The sequence below is a fragment of the Sinohyriopsis cumingii genome, chromosome 2 (genome assembly GCF_028554795.1).
Source record: "Sinohyriopsis cumingii isolate HCF-2022 chromosome 2, ASM2855479v2, whole genome shotgun sequence".
NCBI lineage: Eukaryota > Metazoa > Mollusca > Bivalvia > Unionida > Unionidae > Sinohyriopsis > Sinohyriopsis cumingii.
This window is the reverse complement of record NC_142962.1, coordinates 149,386,879-149,405,700: the sequence shown is the minus strand read 5'-3', so window position 1 is coordinate 149,405,700 and position 18,822 is coordinate 149,386,879. Positions and strand designations below refer to the sequence as shown.

Below are 18,822 nucleotides of genomic sequence, written 5' to 3'. Positions count from 1 at the left end.
AACTGAAACAAACAAGTCCTTTTAAAAATCGTTATGAAAAGAACGAGTTGACGTCTGGTGCGCATCATTTGAAACAGTACAGTTTATTCAAGTACAGTACACAAAGTTAATGTATGAAAGAAAAATAAACACTGTGGCAGTCATTGTATGCGTGTTAGATTCACGGTGGTTTCATATGACAGGGTCACGCTAAGATCCAAATATGTGGTGTTCTTTGCGGTGACCTGAACAAATGACACAATCCAACGTTGGTTCTAGATACCATACATGTAACAAAAAGAAATCACACCGCACTGTAATAGATGTCGCCCAGATTATCTCAACTCCCGCTGTTTTGCTACAGGTTCTTTGCGACCATAATGTATTTTAAAATGTCAAGATGAAGTGTCGTCTCTACGCATCTGCAACACGGACGACACAGTAGTACCAAAATTACGGCATATTTCAGAAATGGCGGTGGTGGTAAGAACTGGACATGACCAATGACAGGGTCAGAGTCAGCAACGCTGACCTCATCAGATTTATAAAAGTTCAAAAACGCAACAGTACTTCAAGCCAGAATGACTCTGTGGTTGATCAGGTGAGAACACAATGCATGTTTTCATATCTTAATTCGAGCCGAGAGATGTGAACCTGGAGAGCTCATATCAACGAATTTCAATTTGCAAACTACTACTCAGAACCACCAGAAATGTGACCGATTACAGCACACTGTCACTCAAATTCCAGCCAAGCGGATTTCATAATCGACCAGCATAAAAGAAATGAAAATTTTATTTGCAGTATTAATACTTGCCGGTTTGGTTTCCTTTATTTTAAATTCGTTAAACATGCGTAACTATGCTGATTTCTACATGGTTATCTCTCTTTATGTTCGAATTGTTCGCTGTCCTATTAAATGTTCTCCCTTGAGCAATAAATGTGCATCTGTTCAAGTCTTTTACCTCGCCTCCAATAAGAATCACACACAGATCTTCGCGTCATATATCAGACTGGAACAGAATAAAACAACTAAATATCATCTTTTTCGGTATGTTATCTTATCCATATATTTTCCATTGAATAGTGTTGATCCACTAACATCAATATGATGAAGCTACACTTCCAAACTTAATGCCATTCAATTTCTTACCTCGAGAAGCAAGATGAAATTTATCTTGTCCATTGGTCCCCCACCCCTTTGTCCTGGATACTCCCAGTTTAGGTCAAGGCCGTCAAACCCATACCTTCTCAAGAATAATATGACGGAGTTTATGAAACGTTTTCGCGAACTTCTAGTCCCAGCCATCTTGGAAAAGTTCGTTCCTCCTTGTTCCCAACCCCCCACAGAAATTAGAGTCTTTAAATCGGGTGCTTGACTTTTCAGATTATTGAAACGCTCATACCTGGAATGATATATTTCAATTCAACGAATTAACATACAGAATCTACATTTTGTACAAATAGGCCTACATTTCTCGGGATACCATAGTCAGAGGAAAGTAATATCTTCAAAAGTGGTTAAATGGTATGCGTAACATCTTATAAAATATTAAAGAATTTCTTAGAAATAATTCTGGTCAAAGAATATGATAAAAAATAAACAGAAAAAACATAGCAACTGATTGATGACTGCAGGAATACAAGCATGCTGCAATCGAAGTCAGATGGGTTCTTTCCCGTTTCAAGGGGAAGTAATCTTAAAATTTTTGCTAGTCATTGTTTTATGGATATTTTTATTCGAGACATTGATGCAACTTAGACTAGGCATTACAAACGAATAAGACACTGACAATAATGTCCTTGCACAAAAATAAAATGTCCGAAAGGTACCAAATTTACATTTGGAGGTCTATATTAAACAAAGACCATGATAGCTATCTCGAGTCAAATAGAATAGGGATTCGAGAAAACAGACAAGCTCACAAACACGTGCCATGTTCTGGATTTTTAATTGCGTATTTCAAAAGAAATAATTAGATGTTCCTGTTTTGAGTTCCGTCAATTATTCAGAATATTGTACATCATGTTTGCTTACCACTCTGATTTCTCTTTCTTGACACAGTCAACTTGGTACAAAGGTTTCGAAAAAAAGCGCCATATAACCTTCGGAGCATGGCATTTCCGAATATACCAAATTAGTTTTCACGACTTTCCTCTTAACGAAATATCAGATATAAATATTTCTGATTTAGCAAGACATTCTGCTCGTTCAAGCCTGTGCCATAAGGCACATTTTTCCTTGGGGGATATCTCTTTTTGAGCAACCTTTCTCATCTGAGCCGATTTTCGGTGTAAGGTGGGCGAAGGGTGATCTAAGCTTGAGCAGTTTTTTCCCTGGGAAAGTAGTCTACAGCAATTTCGCCCCTATATTGTAAAATACAGACATGAAATGTAAACCTTCGACTCTCCATAGGCACAAAATATATCGACAAAAGAAGAATTAACACTTTTGAGGAATAAAATTATCCCAAAATTGCAACATGACTGGGCGGATTCTGAAACATTTGTCCAATCGTCACAATATTAGATACACAGGTCAGCATGCACAAAAGTCCATGCATTACCTTTCATAACCAATTTTTAGAATAACTAATTGATAGATTTCAAGGACACATCTAGGTCTGTTGGTGGTGTTTGTGACTGACACTAGAGTATTATCTTTCCGGGGATGGGCGGGATTAAAAATTTTCTCTTCATGGGGAAAATATGTTTTCGAACGACTTTTCGCCTTGTCGTCCCTGGAAACTAGGACTCCAGATCAGAATTACTGGAGAAGGCGGCTGGAGGGGGAGGCAAGTAATTGGCACCAAATTAAAATTTAATGGTCGGTGAAATTCTGCTCTGAGTAGGAAATTTATTCCTAGAGGTAATTTCCACACAGGAATATAACCTTTAGTGTTTTCCTGGATTCCAAAATGAGAACCTCGCAGGGTTGGGGTCCACGAACCTGTGAAATAGGAATGTCCTTGGGAGTTTAAACAAATTAATTTGTTCTGACCGATATTTCATACCCAAAAGTATCCTTTCGCAAGCGAAAACAATTTTTGTAAGAAAATTCATCGATACATTTTCATGAATAATTTCGCATTTTTTCATATATCTACTTTTTGCTTTTGTGTTAATTGAAACATTATTTTAACTTTGTGCAGCTACTAAGGGAGAATTTCATTTTTAGTGACAGTCCCATGTTTCCTTTCAAAGACTATTTCGTCCGGTATCTTGCCGTGATTGAATATTTAAAAACAATTAAACTTTATTTCACATGCCAAACAAACTAGTACTAAATTTATGTAGCGATTAATCTCATTAGTGCAAGACAAGAGATAATCATATCCTTCCTTAGTTCTTCAAGTCACAATCTTTTAAAAAGTTTAACAGGATTCAATGAAGAGTGAAAGGTGGGTTGAAATAACCTACTTTGTGATAATGAAATATAAAATTCGTCAAGATGCATAATCTCACCAAATTTCATGATTCCAAGTATAATGTCTTTGATTCACTGTCAAATAACTCATAAGCCAGACTAAAAAAAAATTAAACCATGAATGTACAATTGATTTACATGCAAGAAACGTTAGCCTTCTTCTCGGGGTATAGTTGCTATGAAAACCGCTCCACACTTTTGCGTAGGACTTACGAGGAAACCGAGTTATTCTGTACAATTGTACGTTTTTATCTGTGACAATGTTGGTACCACGCCTTACCGCTACTTTTTGGAGTTGACCTTCAAATAATGCCATGTTAAGCAGAAATGTACTTACTTTAAATTCAGAAAACATTCCACTTTGTTAGTAACTCTATAACAAAAAATGTAATTATTGCTGATTTGTCCAAATTGGAAGCAAAGCAATAGATCTCGTAACCTCTTATGACTCGGGACAGAACTGAATTATCTCGTGTTAGAAACTGAGCTGCATTCGCCATGAAACATAGCAATGATCAGTGAAAATACTTAATTTTATCACAAGTAGTGTCACCTAAACTGTCCACTCGTAATCAAACGTCATCTTTTCCAAGTGACACTTGCAGTATGATTCCATATCTGACGATCAGCAAGCAGCGAAGTTTACCCGGAGCACCAATTCTACCTCCATTTCAATAGCTTTTATTCAGGCTTTCAAAAGAAAAAATCCGGAAATATAAACAGGGTTTCGACGAATCAGACTCTACCAAAGATGATAAACTTAAAAAGGTTTTCGTCTGCAAACTGTGTTCTCTCTTTGTATGTTTAGTTTCTTATTCGGAATGTGTTCATTAATCCGTTTGTAAAATGGCCAACTCTTAACGATGGTTTTTACGAGGCGATTGCAACGCTATAAAAAATGGCTTAACGGAATGGTAATGTCTGCAAAATGATTGTTATTATCCCCCTAGCATCTCCTAAAGAAACCGTTCATAAATATTTTGATTTCCCAATTTTGGTGGAAAACGGACCCCTGCTTAGAAGATGACGATGAATAGCTAGTCACTCTTGGAAAAATTTACTTCGTAATATTGATGGGGTCCAGTTAAGTAAATTTTTAAGCATGCTCAGCAAAAGTAATCGTGAGCTCCATAGTTTCAAAATTAAACTCCCCGAGTTGAAGCTCCTTTTGCGTCTCAAGGAGTGAAACATCGTACAAGTTCGGTCAAACTCTGCACAACGTCTCAGACAACTTAAATTAGAAGTTAGAAATCTTTGTTTCTCTACTTCGGAAATGAGTTTTAGTCAGGTTTAACCGCAACAATTTTACAAATCGCATGTAATTTATCAAAATAAAACCAAATTAAGTTTTCAAACTTATATAATACATCAAATAGAATATAAATCCAAAATAGTTTACGTTCGTCTTCAATGTAAATGGCACACAAGGTGAATATCACATTTATCCTTGAAAGGCTAGTGAAACCTACCATGAAAAAAGATGTAATATGAAATGAAAACTAAAGATAGTCGCATAGAACCGTAATCAATTCGATTCAAGTCATATCTCCAGAGTTATACATGAAGATCTGACAGCGACCGAATAGTGGTCACGTTCTAGTAACCTATGTTATTACCATAACTGCTAAGTTTATCAACCAATCAGAAGAAGTCTTGTATCTTCGCTTTTGGAGACTGAGCAGTGTGGATGAAGATCATGAATGTATACCGACAGACAAGATTCGCTTTCAGATTTTTGAAAGCTGCGTTTCCATTGGTCACCAGAACATGACCCTTAAGCGGTCGTAATCAGATCTTCATGTAGGAAAGCGGAGATCTGATTTTAATTAGACTGAACCGTAGTTTACAAAAAGCTGAATCGATCAAACTTCACATAATCTATAAGCAAAAAGTTTGGACACAAGTCCCAATCTGTTCTTGAAGCTTGACTACGAAAGCTATTAAGCAAGTGTCACTGGTTCTGGAGAGATTTAGAAACTTTGATAGTGACGCCAGTGATGAAACCAATGGAAGGGAAGACGGCAACATAATACCTCAAGCACACATACCCGCACAGGTGCACGAATATTCGCATTCTTATAATAGCAAGAAACGTGCATTCAAAAACAGCTTATGAGATAAAGGGATATACTTATCAGATAAAAACGCGAAAAGGTAACTCACAGGTCCTCGTCATTACGTAGAGTTTTCACCAGCACGTCTCCAGACACGGCAGCAAAAGCGAATACGAGATGAGTGCAGAGCTGTGGATTAATGTCCTCTGGGACAAATTTGCCCTTTCCAAGAAGATCGTGGGACCAGTTGGTGTAGTAACAAACACGTCTGTATCTGTGTGTAGACTCTGAGGCAAAGAAATACAACACAACGTCTAAATAAATGTGAAACTGGACTATTTGATTATGTTTTATACATGTAACAGGTAGGCTAGAATTGTAAATATTTATTAGAAATATTGAACAACCCCAGCTCTGACCTGAAGAATGTAGATGTAAGGTAAATGTGTAGTCTGTAAGACAGTATTTTAGTATCATAAAGTCAGCATGCGAGAATTCTATAAGTAGTCGCACTCCATATAATTCGTGTCTGCGTTCATCTCAGCAAGGCATCTTCAATCTCAAATAAGCCTATTTTTACTTTTCTCAATACAACATTGTTTTAAATCTATGCCGTGCACATATATACAAGTCCGATTTCGAGTCCCCCTCTCCCAGTGTCTGATAAAATTTATTATTATAATTACCCAAACACACGATTTCGTTTTCATAAACAAGTTATTTTGTTATTGTGGCATGTGACAGTTACCATAAGGAGAATCACTACCCTGCATTTAAACTTCATTTTGAATATCAATATTTGACTCGATTTTGCATATCGAGGAAAAGACATTTTTGAATTTCTTTTGAAGGTAATGTTAATAATGAATCGAATATACTCGTAAAATTCAGCAGCTGGTTTTGACATAACGTTTTTGCACAAGTGTTAGCTTTTGTCCGGTCGAGTTCTTGATCTGAAGAGGAGTTCTGATAATCCAACAGAAAAATAGGACATCGCAACTTTTCCTCGTTTTTGAGAACGTCTTCGGTGTATGTTACTGCGTGACAGTGCTGTTAAAAATGTTTCTTTGAAGAAATAACAGTACTAAATTAAATGTTTTTTCCTCAGATAGTGGCTTTTAGTTGTTTCCTTATTGCTTATCCGCCTCTTCTCTCTTGCACCTGGGACATTTAATTGGTCTATGTTGGTAAATACTAAACTGCGTTTATATCAATTATGGAAAATATTGCTATGCAAAGTTAGTTAGATTAGATAACTTTCTTAATGGTTAATAGGAAGAAACGCAATAAAATGAAACTCTTGGCGTTTCATTCAAGACCAAGATATTGCAGAAATGAGGGTTCATATGTATGCCACATTATGCATCCCTCCTGTCCTTTCGGTATAGCTTTATTCCATTGTGAAGATACAGTCCATTCTGAAATTATACCACGTACTTAGACTCTAAGAATATATGGACAAGGAGCTAAACGTCTTGGAAATTTTAATGGGCTTCCATTGCAAGTGTACGAAACCTGTATATATGGAAAACAACAATAAAGCTATATATTCCCCGTTTATTATTTGACACAGCAACAGCCTATACGCTGCGCAGTTATTCATTTAAAATCAACATTTTAAGATAATGCCAACATTGGTTGCTGATGATTGGGTAAAAAAAATCCCTCAGAAGGTGCAATAAATGCACGATAGTCGTCGTAATGAAATACCTTTGCTTGATAATGTCGATGATGTTGTCGTTGCAACGGTGGTCAGATGCTCTCCTGTCATGAAGGTTAATAAGCTCTCCGCATGGATTGGTAGGGTTGAGATAAGGTTGTCCTCGAGATTCTCGCCCATCTCAACGCGACTTAGGAGAGCGTTTATCGTCCCGGTAAGCGGATATGGCGACTGTGACGACTTGCACGATCGACCAAAATCATCCAGAGGGAGTGTCCAGACCATCGCACCTCCATAACCTTCTTCCACAATAAACTTTACCTGCAGAAAAGAATCATTGGACGGATTGTTTTAGTATCGTTACAAAGAATTATGTGTAACCAGTTGAAATAGTAGCATACTTCCGATATAGATGAAAAGAGTCGATCTCTTTCACACTTCCGGGCAAACAAGTTTATGTTGTCATCTGCATGCACAGGTGCAATATCTCTATTATGGCAAATGTGCATTTGAAAGAATGTGTTTGGTTTAATGCTCCAGATTGGTCTTTGTTAAGAAAAAGCAACACATTTAAGCTTGAATTTACTATGAACCTGACAGTAGAAGATAAAGACGACCCTAATAACAATGATCGTAGACTACATAGACTACACACACGAATTTATACGATTCTGGTAAAGTAGTATTGGAACTGGTGTATTTTTTGCAAAATAAAATTAAAGTTTACCAGCTTTCAAGATTTTTCTTTGAACCATGCGAGAGAAAAGCGAAGGTGGAATATGGACCAAGTGTTGACTTAAAAATTGGACAATTATAAATAAATGTTCCCTAAAGTCTGTTTCCTGCACCTTGACAGGGCTTCAAATTGAAAACGTGGAATGTCAAAGCCAACCAAAGTTGAATAATAAATACATACCTGAACATGTGTATTTGCAAGTTTTAATTTTCAAGTTTAAAATAGTTGTTCTGTCATCATCATTTCTATATGCATCTGACAACAGGTTGACAGTACGGGGAAAAATTCAATATCAGTGATTATTAAATATAATTTAAAAAATATGTTCACTCTGTACGTGATTTTGTGAAAAGAACTGATGAGCACTTCAGTTCTATGCGCATGGTGACAGGTTAGCTGCGAATAAATATCAGTCAATTACATCTGGCCCGTGTACCGTTAAGTTTACGGCAAAGATTTTAGCAACGGTGTAAACGTTCAGGAACGTTCTACAGAAGTATGTTTAAGATTAATTTGGATATCGGGTCTTAAATGTCAGGACATTTAAAATCGCAAGAAAACTTAACTGTACAGCAAAAAGAAGAGAAAGCAAGGTGAATTGTATGCGACGAGATTATTCATATATCAAACTACATATGTGAAATAAATTACCTTCTCAAATACGCTCCGACTGTCTTCGTAGCCTATAAAAACATCGTTGACAATCACATAAGGGACTTTGTGCTCGTCATGCCAAATCTCTCTTCGATTTCTATCCTGAAGTAGATCGCAGATCTGAAAAGAAGATAAACATAGAAGCAGACAAAATCCGATTTACTGGCGCTATCTGTTTCTAAAAGAAAAACTCTTTTGAATCGCAAACCGGCTCCTAAGTTTCAAGTGTGAGCTTTCAGAGTATACATATTGTATTTCAGTCTTTAATGATTCATTGAAAATTGTCTACAATCATTTCAAATTTATCCTTAGCTTTCTCTTAGCATTTTGTTAATCATGATTCAAAAATGGGATTACCGACCTTACTATTTATGTAAGTCGTGAAAAGCAATGAAACCAACGCACGAACAATCGGGAATCACATTCTTTCCGTCTATTCGTGTAGTTTACTACCACTGTGATATGTAATCTCTACTGAAGTACCCAGTTTACTGGATGGATAGATGGATGGATGGGGATGGGGATGGGGATGAATGAATATGGATGGATGGGGATGGATATGGATGGGGATGGGGATGGGGATGGATGGATATGGATGGATGGGGATGGATATGGATGGGGATGGATGGATGGGGATGGGGATGGATGGGGATGGGGATAGATTGATGGATGGATGGATATACTGTCAATTTAAATCCAAATTCTAGAAAATAAAGATATGCCTTTTTAATCAAAGAGGATAGAGTACACCAACGCGGACTTTTAGGGTATGCCATTGTGACTGATTATTCAAGCGAGTGGATTAACATATTCCTTTTAACCAAATACGTACTTTTAAATCAAATGTGAACGAAAACGATCATTTGCGAACATCCAGTTTCGCAAAATGTTTGTGAGACATGAATCTTTGTTTAGTATCGTAAAGGAAAAATACTTGGAGTAGCAACCACCTGTTTAACTTTTAACCAAGATATGATACATGATTAAAATAGAGCAGGCTGATAATAAACCAGAGTTACGGGAGCTTAATGCTAGCTATTACTCTTGTAGTCTCCAACTTTCCCTCATAATCTACGAATTCCTGTATAGCCATATTTAAGTTGTAAGCCGTTTTTCATAGTGACCCACTCAATGCAAAATTTAAATGTCTGAATTTCTTGTCGGATTATTGTAGCTTCTTTGCAACATCTTGCAATTGAACAGTGTTTGTATTTTCATGCCCATGTTAAAATGCAAACCGATCTGATTCTTTTGTGTGCTTATATTTACTTTTCACGGTGATATTCAACAGGTAGACGAATGCAGATCCAAAGAGATGTATCCGTTCATTGTCCCAGAGGAAACCCTTCTTCTCCAGGTTGTAGGTGTACATGTGGAACCGTGCTCGCGGAGGCAAATGAAAAAATCAGTTCAGTACACTTCCATTCCTCTACCCAACGTTTATCGTAAGCAAAACGATGGACCAATCTCTTTATTTGTACTAGTGCCTACCTCATAATAAGCTAGGAATCCGGGCGTAACTGTATATTTTCCTGGCGGTCCCGCTCCTGTTACGGCAGCTCCCATTTTGTAGTCTGATACCGGATTCTTTAGGGTGAAGGTCCTTCCAAAGGTTGGTATGCCGATGTTGATAAGCTCCTTCGGTAACCCCTTCGAGACCCAATAATCTGCTGCCCATTTCTGGAAGACATTTTATTCTTTCAATGTTAATGTTGCTTATTTCATGAATTGCTGATGTAACTCTTAGCAAACATGATCAGGCCTCCAAAGAAGAAAAAAAATTAAAAGTACTCACTCCGTTCCAAATGCATATTTTGTCAGCGTTTCTTCATTGTACCATGAATTTTCCATTTAATTTAAAATCAAAATTGCAAATATTAAATTTAGTTGATATTTATCATATTGCTGTAAAGAAAAGAACATTTTAAAATTCCATATCTGATGATAATTTATACGCGCAGGTTGGTGACCTGTCCAACTATAGTAGTTTGATCAGCCAAGATTGTTCCGAAAAGTCTGAAGAAACATTCCAGTGTATAGCAAGATTCTGGTTGAAATATAAAAATAGGAAGCAACCACATGTACGTTTGTTATCATTTTGCTTAACTTTGCCTCGAAATAGGAGAATGATTTGGATCAATCATACAAATTTGGTCAATAAACGATAAGATTTTTTCTAAAGCAATACAGTTTGCCCAGATATGCAATTTTTTAACACCGCGTGTAAGGTTCAAATTAAGAGTCAGAAGATAGAAGACAAGTGGGATTTCTTGCATCTATCTGGTAAGCAACACATGTAAACTTTACCGATACACGTATAGTAATGGAAGGAGCAAGGTTATTAACGATTATATATATATATATATATATATATATATATATATATATATATATATATATATATATATATATATATATATATATATATATATATATATATATATATATATATATAACGGGTATGGGATTCATTAAGGGAAAAATACACCGATTCCTTAAAACAAAAGCGTTTACCACGTTCAACGTCTTCTCAAATGACGTCTCAGACTGTATTTCGTACAATGGGCTGTTGTGACCGGATGTGTTGTCCCATGGGCCATGAAAGTCATATGTCATGATGCTTGCAAAATCCAGGTATCTACAGGAAAAATGGTTATTTTAATTTTACGACTGTCAGCTCGTGTGTGTCAAGGTCAGGTTGCGCGTAAATTGGTCAGAACACGTGTTTTGTCCTTCGTTGGTTTCCATGAATAACCTGTAATTTCCAAGTTGTATGATATTGTACAATCTCAAGCAATCAATGCAAGTAGTTAAAATTGGATAGTTATGCAACGCATATGTATATCAAAGGATAGTTACTGTAAACTACTCCATGCTCACACTTGTTCATCAACAACCGACAAGATTACAAATAAAACTTAAACGATTTTATACTTTTATACCAACCAGAAATGCAGATGTATTTATAGATTCCATTATTTTGACGTCTTACAAAGACACAAGTTGGCTCATGAAGAATGTCAAGTGGTCTGCTAAATATATTTTCGGTCCAAAACTGACGAGACGCGAATAATTATACTGAAAACAGTCGCTCTATCATTCCAGGGAAAAGAGATTATAAAAAATCAACAACTGCAACTCAATTTCAAATCACAAAAACCGTAAATTATTATAACCAAGTACAGACAGTAGTTTCCAGCACCATGAGTTGGCATACCGTCACAAGCAAGCGTAATAAATTAAATAACTGCTAACTTAGCCATTTCCGGAACATCATGGCCTATGTCAATGTTTGACTGTTCTGCTGGCAGAGCTGCGGTCAGAATCAACCTTTCTCTATTGGTCATCGCCGATTCCCGTTCGAAGTCCGTCTTCAGCTCCTGCAAAAGAGTGAAAAATGTTTCCAACTTGTTTCACGAAAATTTTAATAAATACACTATAACTGAAAACCTGCAACACCATGTAGGACCGATAACAAAAAAGCCCTGTGCTATAGGTAGCTGCGGATTTGATAATAATGTTTATAAAACGACGTCAAAAACAAAGCGTCCAACATAATTAAAGAATCAAAACTTATTAGGACGTATCTGGCATAAAGGTATACGAGACATTCATCCCCCAAAACAGGGAAACTTGTTTCAGTTAATACAACCTTAAGAAGGACGTTACAATTAGCAGCCCGAGTATCTGAGTATTATCAACGATTACGTAGCTCGCCTAGGAGATGCTTTTCATTGCCTCAAGTAGGCAATATCAACACGATTTATCATGTAGAAAATAAATTCATAATACAGTGATCTAATTAAGGAAATATTGATCCCTTTGAAAGGGCATAAAACCAACGACAAGCCTCCAAAAAAACACCAAACAAAAACAATAAAATGAAGCATTCTCTTAAATATAAAAGTGAAGGTACTATAAGAAGTTTTGGGGAAAGAAACGGATTTTGTTTTTCAAATTTCTTAATCATTGTTCCTAAAACCTGGTTTAAAAGTAGTCCATCCCTAAAAGTCTCATCTTCCTGGGTGAAAGTACTTTGTATTGAGTGACCAGTATGACCACGGTTGGTAGGATAGCTCGTATATCAGTAATTCTGATACTCCTCCTTGAGAAGTAAAGTCTGTTTTATCATCGGCAATGGCACGTACAAAGCAAACAGCAAGAAAGTCCACCGGAGTTTAGTAAGTTCAGTCTTGCAACTAGCTGTAGGATTTTTCTTCTGCTTGTTTTTTATTTATTTTTTATTTTATTTTTATTTTTTATTTTGTATGTTTGCACTTTGTATTTATGCATTTTTTTAGTTTTGCTGCCCTTTTTAGAGATTTAGTCTTTTCATTTTCATTTTCATATACTTTTCAAAGTTACTTAACTTTAAATTTTCAATAAAATAGGTTTCTGACTTTGTAATTTTAACTTGGATTGTGAAATAGTAGTGTGAGACCTGCTCACTCGTGATCATTTTCGAATTGCACAGTGAGCTCTACTCATCACAAAAGCATGAGTATACAAGCCACACAAACGGCTCAAGAAGAGCGACAGATAGGTACAAGACTGAAGCATTACTTTAATACAACACATGGGGGGGGGGGAGAGGGGCAACAGAGAATAGTTGCGTACCACCCTGATAGGTTGTCAAACCCTGGATTTCGGAAAAGTTGACAACTATCCGAAACAGGCTGAAATCCTTACAGCTTTGAAAGTTCAATGAAGCTATACGTGATATTGATGGGCTACAGAATGGGGGAATTTGAAAATATTTGTTTTACCCCCAAGAAAAGAACACCCCTACTAAAAACTGACATCTTAGAAGTGAGAGGGATGAAAGCCAAAATTGGTAAAAGTGACCCAATTATAAGAGAGGTGGAGGCGAAAATGGTGGATGTATTTTTTACAGGCCTCCCTCTGGAAATCAGTACTGGGGAACTTATAGTCAAAGTGCAGGATAAGTTCAAAGTATCTGTAAAATCAAGTAAAATGGCTACAGTGTACGGCTTCACGGAATTAAGTCGGGAGGGAGAATCCTGGCCATACCAAATCATGAAACAAGTAAAATACAACCCCACTTTTACGTGATGGGCTTTCTCATCCAAAGCTGGTACAAAGGTAGTGAAAAAGAAAGAATGTGTTCCAAATCGTGAACAGATAGGGCATGCCCCTAAGGATTGCATGAGCAACCAATGGCCAATAATGGGGGCAACAAAGCAGCCATGCAGAAAAAAACTGCAATGCGCCACATAAACCTCGAAGAGGAGGATAATGAGAAAATGCAAAGATACATTGCTAAAATGATATCTCAGATAAGAGAAGGAACATAAAAAGTACCTGTAACAATTAGCCCAAATTCAAATGTACCCGCAAATGGAAAATGGTATATCTGAATAACCAGTTAATAACAATGCGACAAAAGAGGACGAAACTCAAAAATCTCAACAATCAGATACTATCAATGTAACAATTGAGGAGGAAGCTAAATAATCACAAAAATGTGAACTCCAATTAAACCAGTAAGGGGGAACATACCTTCGAGCAGCCCATACCCACGCACAATAGGTTTTAACTCCTAATGGAAGAAAATATCATTATAGAAGGAGATATCCAGGGAGAGCAAGGGATGGAAGATCTGATCGGTCTGAAACCCCTGACCTCGACCTCAATCCAACCCACAAGGAAAAAAGGAAACATAGGAAATTCCTGTCGGCATCGCCCGTAAGCGATACCACGCCGACAAAGGAGAAAATACAAACAATGGGAGCTAAAAGAAACAAAAAGAAACAAATCAGAACTTTGAGTGAAGGGGACAAGGTCACAGGAAAAGTTCTTGACGAAGAAAGTTAAATGGACTTAACAGACCCAACAGACAATGACATAGAAGAGGACAGTATAGAACTGATGTACATGACAAATACGGAAACGGACAATGAGACGGACGATGAAACGGACACTGAACAAGGAACTAAGAGTACGAACACGACAATTTTAAAAACACAGAAACATAAGTAGAAAAAACACTAAACGATGAAAGTGAGAACAATAGGGGTCTAGTCCCGCCCCCCCCCCCCAAAAAAAATAAATCTATGTATATAATAAACATTAAATTTGAATAACCTACAAACAAACAAATATCTTCAACTTATAAATATACATAAATTGTTATAATCAGGAGTAAAGAATGCGGCCACCTGTGGGAAAATTTGGTAAAACCAAAATGGAAGGAACAAACTTCCGAATAGCATCCATCAACACAAATGGGTTAGATATGGATACAATAAAAAAATTAACAGAATTAAAAGATTATGACATCATTCTTATTCAAGAAACGCATAATAATCTTTCAAAGGAATTTAAAGCAATAATAGAAGAAAATTTAGATGCAGTAATAGTTGTTAACAAATGTAAGTATGATGATATGGAGAGGGTAGCAACCATAATTAAGAATAGGAGGGGAAAAAACTGGGAAAGGATGGATGAGGGTGAGGATTTTAAGGGAAATATGATTCATATTGTGTTGGAAAATATTCATATTATCAATACATACTTTCCTGCAACTAGATACAAAAAACAAGAATTCATTAAAAACTTGGACAAATATGTAAATGACTTTACAATGGAACCATGTATAATAGGGGGTGATTTTAATTGGGATGGGGACAATATCGACATAATTGAGGGATTGGTAACAAATGATTTTAGCTCTAAAGCGGCAATGGAGAATCTCCTCCAAAAACATAAACTAATGGATATATAAGAAGAATGAACTTACTTAGAATAAATTTTACCTATGAATACAAAAATAGAAAGGCCAGTATGTTGGATAAATGTTATGTGACACTCTTTGAAGAGAACATATATAACAATGCAGGTATACAAGATTTCAAGATTTCTGATCGCAAACTAATAAATTTAGATTTCATTTTAACAAGTAAAAAGAAATGGGGTAAAGGGTTATGGAAACTCAACAATAACATTTTTGAAGAAGTAGAGTTTAAGCAAGAAATTGGAAATGAAATAAGAGAGTTTAGGAATTTAGGCAACAAGGATATAATTAAAGAATGGGACATTTTAAAAAATAAATTCAAAAACATAGCTATAAATTACTCCAGTAAAAAGAAGAAATTGCAAAACATGGAAAAAGAGATAAAAATTACATTTAAAAAAAAACCATAACAGGAAAAGAAAAAATCTCTTCTGCCACAACTAAATAAAATCATAGATGAGGAAAAGAAAGAAAGAGAATTAAGAGCGGGAAAATATAATATATAAAAGAGCCGAAGGACTATATAAAAGTGAGGAACTGAGGAGAGGAGGGGAAAAACAAATTGAAAACATAAAGGTTAATGATCAGGAAATAACAGGGAAAAGGAGATATTGGAAAAAAATTAAAGAATTTTATTCCGTTTTATACAAATATCAAAACATAGATCCCAAAATTACAGAAGATTACTTACAAGGGATTACATGTGATGTGATATCATCTGAACTTAGAGACCTGTGTGATGGTTTCATATCCATCGATGAAATTATAACGACAATCAATCAGTTAGCGAAAGGAAAATCCCCAGGGAGAGACAGACTCACCGCGGAATTCTACAGAAAGTTCTAAAATGAGTTAGTGCCGATTCTAGAAAACATATACAATAAAAAAAAATTTTTTAAAAAATGACATGATGTCAACTTCTATGAGAGAAGGTTTAATAACGATCATATATAAATGGAAAAGAGATAGGGAAAATCTATTTTTAAAAATGGAGGCCCATCTCCCTCTTAAACATAGACTACAAGATTTTAAGTAGGATTTTAGCTAATAGAGTGAAAAAATGTATAAATGATATAATCAATATAAATCAATGGGGGGGGGGGAGGACGGAATGTCTAAAACAATGTTTTAAACATAACTATTATTGATTACCTTAATGAAACAGGTCAGAAAGGTCCTATGGTACTTTTTGACCAGGAAAAAAGCTTTTGATAGATTAGAGCACAACAGTTTACAGAAAGTACTGGAAAAATTCGGCTTTGGAAACAATTTCCTAAATTGGACTAAACTCGTGTACACTAAAATAACGGCAAGAGTGCAGGTAAATGGTGCTGTCACGGATAAATTTGATATTCAAAAATCGGTGAGGCAGGGATGCCCACTATCAATGCTATTATATGTAATAGCAATTGAAATTCTAAGCATCATAATGCGGAATAATAAGAAAATTGAAGGTATAACAATTCCAAATCTTAAGGATGATTTCAAAATGCTCCAACATGCTGATGATTGCACCAACTTTATTAAAGACCCCAATTCCTCTAAACACCTAGAAAAGGAATATGAATCATTTCGAAAAGCCTCATGGTCAAAAATTAATCACGACAAAACTGAAATATTAAAAATAGGAAACTGGAGGGAAAACCACCCTGGATTACCCACCACCACCACCACCACCACACATCGTAAAAGAGAAGGTCAAAGCTTTAGGAGTAATCTTTGGGAATAATAAAGAAAAAGAAAACTGCAAAAATGTACCTATGAAAATAAACGAGAATATTCAAATATGGGCACTGACTCCATTGTGCATTATGGAGCGAGTACAAGTAGCGAAAACGTTGTACATATATTGGTTTGGTTTTACCATTAGGAATCGACAGGACATATATAAAATAATAATTTGTGCACAGTATTAGAAGTAACAAGAAGATTTTGGCATATAAAGGATTTATTATGTAAATTCAGAGATAAAAAAGAGAATTATGGGGTATTGATATAAGTAAGACTTATAATTGGATAAGAGAAGATTTGACAAAACAAAACATAGGAAACAAAGTAGAAGAGGAGAATAATAGTGTAAACTGGGAGAGAGAGAGGAAGACTATGGAAGCACTGGGCCAACATCGGCACATCAAAAATGCAAAGTTTAATTTTTTATTTTTTACGTAATGAGTGGCTAACTGGGGAAGTTGCCTTAAGGAGAAGAATGATACGAAATATAGTAAAATGCCCCATGTGCAAGACTGCCAGTTTTACAAAGTACCACGCAATAGCTCAATGTGAAAAAAGAAAAAGAGGATAGGAGTAAGTTAATAATGGAAATATGCAAAAAAAAGAGAGATATCGATGGAATAATATACTTTATTTAGACGGAAACTTTGATTAAAAAAATAATAATAATTAAAATAACTGATGATATAACAAAAACAAGGATGGCCTGTGGCCAGGTAATAATAAATAATAACTGAACATAGGCCATCAATAACTAAACTACAAATACAATTTAAAATTCAAAATTCAACGTTTAATCAACAATCTTTCCTTCGATGTCTCTAAAGCTAAACTAATAAAATAAAAAAACAAATACTTCGTTTATAGATTGTACTTTGAAGTGTATGCCTTATTGGAGTGGTCAAAGCAATCGAGGTGGGGGTGGGGGAAGAGCTTCGGTTTACCACCCACTAGGGGTGTGCCACTGCCAAGCGCGGGCTTGAGCCCTCACCTCATCGCTCACTCGGGCATGGTGATGCTTTAATTACGATGAATTAAAGATAATTTTTATTTTTACCTTTATTTTTTTAAGTCTCCCTGTTTTGGCTCTTTAGCTCCAAAATCAAAATGTTACTAACCAACATGTACACTAACGGGTAACCAAGTAGAATAGATATTAACATAACCATTTTCAAACCTAAATAGTCCAAGGGATCGAAGGGGGGATGGGAGGAGGAACTACGGTTTGCCACCCTCTTGGGGTGTGTCACTGCCACGGGTGGGCTGTGTCACTGCCACGGGTGGGCTGGAGCCCTCATCTCATCCCCAACTCGGGCCTAAAGACGTTTTCTCTTCTTTATTTGTAACTTAATGAGGGCAGAGGTAACTTTCATGTGGGTGAAGTAAGATGCACAGACGTGGCAGGGCTACGTCACGTGGCGCCACGCGAAGTAAACAGATCTGCGAAAGAGTATCAGAAAAACCAACACGAAGTCAATGGACAAACACAACACAAAAATGGGGGACTAATACAAGGTTACTCTTATAACTTAGGGACTAACCAATTTTGAACCCTTTCGGATCTTCATCAGTTAATTAAGATAAATAATAAAAATAAGGCCTAACCCGAGTCAGGAGAAAGATAACACTGGTCAACAGTGAAATCATTACTGACTTGAAAAGGCCCTAATCTGTAGTATTTTGGTGTGCCGAACACGAATATAACCGTGAAAAATTTGTATTGGCTCTCGTTTTGAAGATATTCATATACCTCATTTTCTATGTTTCACTGTGTAAATTTCTCCAGTAGGACTGCAGCAACATCCGGAATAATGATGTAACATTGCA

At 36.1% G+C, this 18,822-nt stretch overlaps 1 protein-coding gene across 2 annotated transcripts in view; it reads right to left on the bottom strand.

The window, feature by feature from the left end:
• LOC149806064 (putative chitinase 10) overlaps positions 1 to 18,822 on the bottom strand; it is a 104,206-nt gene that overhangs the window by 54,665 nt on the left and 30,719 nt on the right. For both annotated transcript variants that reach the window (XM_089950941.1, XM_089950942.1), the window contains 7 exons: positions 11,766 to 11,890; positions 11,025 to 11,148; positions 10,002 to 10,190; positions 8,508 to 8,630; positions 7,171 to 7,441; positions 5,570 to 5,747; positions 1,133 to 1,385 (listed from right to left, as the gene is read on the bottom strand). In XM_089950941.1, coding sequence (XP_089807067.1) covers positions 1,133 to 1,385; positions 5,570 to 5,747; positions 7,171 to 7,441; positions 8,508 to 8,630; positions 10,002 to 10,190; positions 11,025 to 11,148; positions 11,766 to 11,890 — 1,263 coding nt within the window. The remainder of the gene's footprint in view (positions 1 to 1,132; positions 1,386 to 5,569; positions 5,748 to 7,170; positions 7,442 to 8,507; positions 8,631 to 10,001; positions 10,191 to 11,024; positions 11,149 to 11,765; positions 11,891 to 18,822) is intronic.